The 4,298-nt window shown below is 47.3% G+C and overlaps 1 protein-coding gene across 1 annotated transcript in view; it reads left to right on the top strand.

Annotated features, from left to right (window-relative positions):
- Window positions 1-3,024: 3,024 nt before the first annotated feature.
- The window catches only part of T265_05065 (hypothetical protein), a gene marked incomplete at both ends in the record, with an annotated part of 12,482 nt that continues 11,208 nt past the window's right edge, over window positions 3,025-4,298 (top strand). The window contains 2 exons of the mRNA XM_009169976.1: window positions 3,025-3,087; window positions 3,132-3,345. Of these exons, the coding sequence (XP_009168240.1) occupies window positions 3,025-3,087; window positions 3,132-3,345 (277 nt within the window). The remainder of the gene's footprint in view (window positions 3,088-3,131; window positions 3,346-4,298) is intronic.

Raw genomic sequence — 4,298 nt, 5'->3', positions numbered from 1 at the left:
ATCGGATACTGATTTAGGAAGCCGACATGGATTGGGCTCGGTACGTACGGACATTGACGAACGATTTTTTCAGCTGTGTGCTGATCGCAGGCTGTTTTTATGGAGTACTAACTTCTGAAATAGCCGGAGTCGTCTGGCCATATATTGTTCAACGGCCTACCGGCCACAAACTCAAATCAGTCACATTGCCGATGATACGGATCAATATCTGACTGTCTGTCGTTTCGGAACACATTTGTGGATTCCGACCACGCGCTTGTCCGGAGTTGCTTTTCCCTACGTATTCCAAGGCCACATTAGGTGCGGACAAATAGTTTGGCAACTGAGAGACCAGTAGATCTGAACGTTAGACAGACCAGAATTTCGACAAGTACAATCCTTTGCAAATCAATTTGGTTTATACGGGATACTCAAGTGGATCTCTAGTTTTGTTGCACAAAAGCCGCTTCATGTTCGTATGATATTCAAGACGTCGCAGTATACTTTCATAAAGGAAACTACTCACAAGTTTGCTGAAAACTATTCGACAGCCCACGACCGGTTTCGCCCTTCTTGGGGCTCATCAGGTGGGCGCAGTCCCCGAGTTTCCGTCAACCTTACATTCTGCTTTTACTCAAATTGGACTGATTGCGACAAATACACTCAGTTGCAAGCCAATTTGATTTTCACGGGGGACTCAAAAGAATTGTCTTCTAGAGTCTCTAAATGCTTTGCCATTCGATGTCAACTCATGCTGGGACGAGATTGTCACCTCTTACGCCTGTGACACGGCTCCACCAGCCGCACTCAATAAGCTAATCGTTCATATGCAACACACTCTTGGTGCCTAACTGCCAAGCCACCCGAAGGAATCACGAGGGCTGGGATACTGCCAGTTTGCCCAAATCTAGACAGGGGAAACTGAGAGGCAGAGGTCGGGTTCGAACCATGGACCTTCCGGAGAGTAAATTCGCGCTCTAACCACTTGAACCGCCCAAGCATCGGATATCAGACCGAACGGTGGCACTGCTTAAGTCTCGCAGAAATATCCCAACAACTCCCAAACACACGACGAATTACCAGTCGTTAAGTGAAGGTGAGCGTGCGAGCCAACCATGAAGTGTGGTGAACAGAGAAAGCCAAGGAAATGAAAGAGACTTAGAAAGCCGGCAATGTCTGAAGATTATTTCAGTTAATTGTGCGACCGGTCTCCGGGAGCCATATTTGAGCGAAACCATCAAGAATCGGAAAGGAGTGACCTTCATGAATAAATAACGCCCCCGCTGGTGAGCCGGATATTCCTATTAATGGTTCAGCTGTGGCACCCTTTCGGCGCCTAGCTGCCATGCAACCCGAAGGAAGCACGAGGGCTAGGATACTGTCAGGTTGCCCAAGCCTAGACAGGGGGAGTCGAGAGGCAGAGGTCGGGTTCGAACCATAGACCTTCCGGTTGGTAAGTTCGCTCTCTAACCACTGAGCCATCTCGCCAAATATTAATAGCCACCAGCTACCACCCATCTAAGGTCTACAGTTGACGTAGAACCCTCGATGGCGAACGTGAAACCGCTTATGTCCTCAAGGCTTACGACTGTATTTGTTCTTTCAAGCGTCACTAAACTTCTGGTCCTGATGACCTCCCACCCACATTGTTCAAAGGTGGGGGGAAATGCTCACTCACGGCTTGTCTGATCTGCTTGCTTGAATTTGGGAAAAAGAGTCTGTCCCGGACAACTGAGGTTGTTCAGTGATAATAAATCGTTCAGCTGTAACGACCTATCGGTGCCTAGCTGCCATGCAAACCGAAGGAAGCCCGAGGGCTAAGGTTGCCCAAGCCTAGACAAGGATAAGTCTAGAGGCAGAGATCGGGTTCAAACCACGGACCTTCCGATCAGTATATTAGCGCTCTTTGGGACTTGGCCTGTTTAAGAAACAGAATTGAGACGTCTTCAAGTGTTTGTTTCGGGACCATACATCGTGTAGTTTGGTGTCGGAGAATCTGTATTGAGGTAATCAGAAAGTGAGTTTTCGGTTGTGCAACGGATACTTTCATTGAAGAGTGTTCTCAGCACCAGAAGCCCCGTTGGTCGGGACGTGTCGTGTATGCCCAACCATCGTTTGCCGAAGAGAGTGCCCAACTCAGAGAGGTGGGCAGAGGAGCATGAGGGAGATTACGAAACTTTTGGGTGGTGTCGGTGCTACTCGCCTTTCAGAATGGGAACCGCGTGATTCCAGATGCGCCTGGCTGGAGATGCTGCAAGATATGGCTGCCAGTCAATGTCAGTGTCGTTCTTGTCATTTTCTATCCAGATTGCCTGAATGAGTGTCTGGAGGTGTAGGCACCCGGGAATGATTGTAATAAGCTAGCACTAAGCCCCTTTTCGATCTACCTTTATTCTTTTCTTCACAATAAGGTTTTCAAGTAAATCTTGGTTGTACGGTAGCGAAGCATCTATGTTGAATACTGATGTCATGCTGTCGATCATTATGATGGAGGCACAATGGTAAGCAAATAATCGTTGAGCTTTCGCAACCTTTCAGTGTCTAAGTTTCATGCCACCAGAAGGAAGCACGACGGCTGGGATACCGTCAGGTTGCCCAGGCCTACGAATTCACGTATACCCTGGCACTCGCTCCAGAGCTATTGGCTTCAACCTTGACTGATGGTGCACCATTAATGGAAGTACGGGAGTCCATGGACTGCATAAACTTGCGCTCGCTGCACTGCAGAGCTGGTGGTGCCGGTCACTCCTAATTATTTGTTCTGTGCCCTGTTTTTTGTCTTTTCACGTACGGGTGTTTGGGTTGACTAGTACTAGGCAGTTGCCGTTTTTTCTACTGCGTCGGTGCATTAGGTTCACCACCGATGTTGAAATCCTTGATAATACAAGCCACTCACCGAATTTCCTCGTGGCTCCCCATGTGACTGCGCGCTACCGTATCTGACAGATTTGCAGTTTTACCAACAGCTGACCTCGAATTCTCTCTGTTAATCTTGGACTTTACTTTGTTCACTGTTTCAGCTGTTTCACTGTTTTTCAGCTACAGATGTCTGCCAAGAAACGTCAGGGTGCTGATACATATGATGACTCCCTCAGTGACTTGGACGAGGTATTAATCTGACTTTGATTATTACCCATTTTTGTTATGATTAGTCACCTCCAGCAAAAAAATCAACCAGCGCCAAGAAATCCACATCTTCAGGAGAATCCTCAGCTAAACGTACGAAGAACGCAGATGGAGACCAGATGATCGATCTGACGGGAAAGAAGTTCGTCAGTGTGCGACAGTTCAAAGGTCGAACGTTTGTGGATATTCGTGAATTCTACGAAGACAAGTCCACCGGTGAACTAAAGCCGGGTAAAAAAGGTACACATCATTTGGTCACTGTCAATCGTCATCCTAGTTCTGGAGCACTTTTTGGTCTAATTTCTCTCGACCTTTGTCATGCGAAGCAGCTGGGCCCAACACGTATTGGTGTTCATACGCGACAGTTCATACGACAGTCTCATCGCTAGAACCTTGCCCACGTAATTTATCTTGCATGATCAGCAGGAAGGGAAGCCAGCCACGTAGGTCTTCGTGTTAGGGTTTGTCACACATGCAGCTGAACATATCATTGAGGCCAGTTGTGTATAATTTTCTATGTCCGTGGGATGAGACGTCACGTGTGCACCACCTTCAGAAATAATTGTTCGTCGCCTTGCTGTGCGTTTTCATTGGCGCAGTGCTTTAGGATACGGTTTTCTTACCTTGGTGGAACCCTTTCCCGAGATTTTCCAAGTAATATCTTTTCTCACGAATTTCGCATACCTCCAATGTTTACAGATACCTCTTAATGCCACGACAATCACTCCCGTACAACCAAAGTACGTGACTCTTCCGGCTGAGACACCAGTTTGTGATGTTTATAGCTTCAAATGATGCACATGGATGATAAGGCTATCTAAAAGCCATGCATAACCGGGACACACAAGCCGTCATCATCACAAACCGCAACGCCATTGATACAACTGCAAAATGTTTACGTAATCATCTTTAAAACCCTTAAGTGAAAATATAAAACGCGCAGGGAGGGGATTATGATGGGCCCTCGTCAAACAACTCTTCGTTGCGTTCAGACTTTTTAACCGAAGGCTTAGATCGAGGACCCTGATCGCCATCCTGTCTAGCTGTGAGTGCCCAGGAAGTATCCCAGCCCATGTACAACCTCGATATCCACAGTAATACAGCCGTGTTGCAATCACTCAGATGCCCACACGTTCAGACGCTCGGTCGGTCAACCTAGATAGAAACTGACAATAGGAAAGCCATGATATATA

The sequence above is a fragment of the Opisthorchis viverrini genome (assembly GCF_000715545.1).
Source record: "Opisthorchis viverrini unplaced genomic scaffold opera_v5_87, whole genome shotgun sequence".
NCBI lineage: Eukaryota > Metazoa > Platyhelminthes > Trematoda > Opisthorchiida > Opisthorchiidae > Opisthorchis > Opisthorchis viverrini.
The sequence above is the reverse complement of the archived record's forward strand: the minus strand, read 5'-3'. Positions and strand labels throughout refer to the sequence as shown.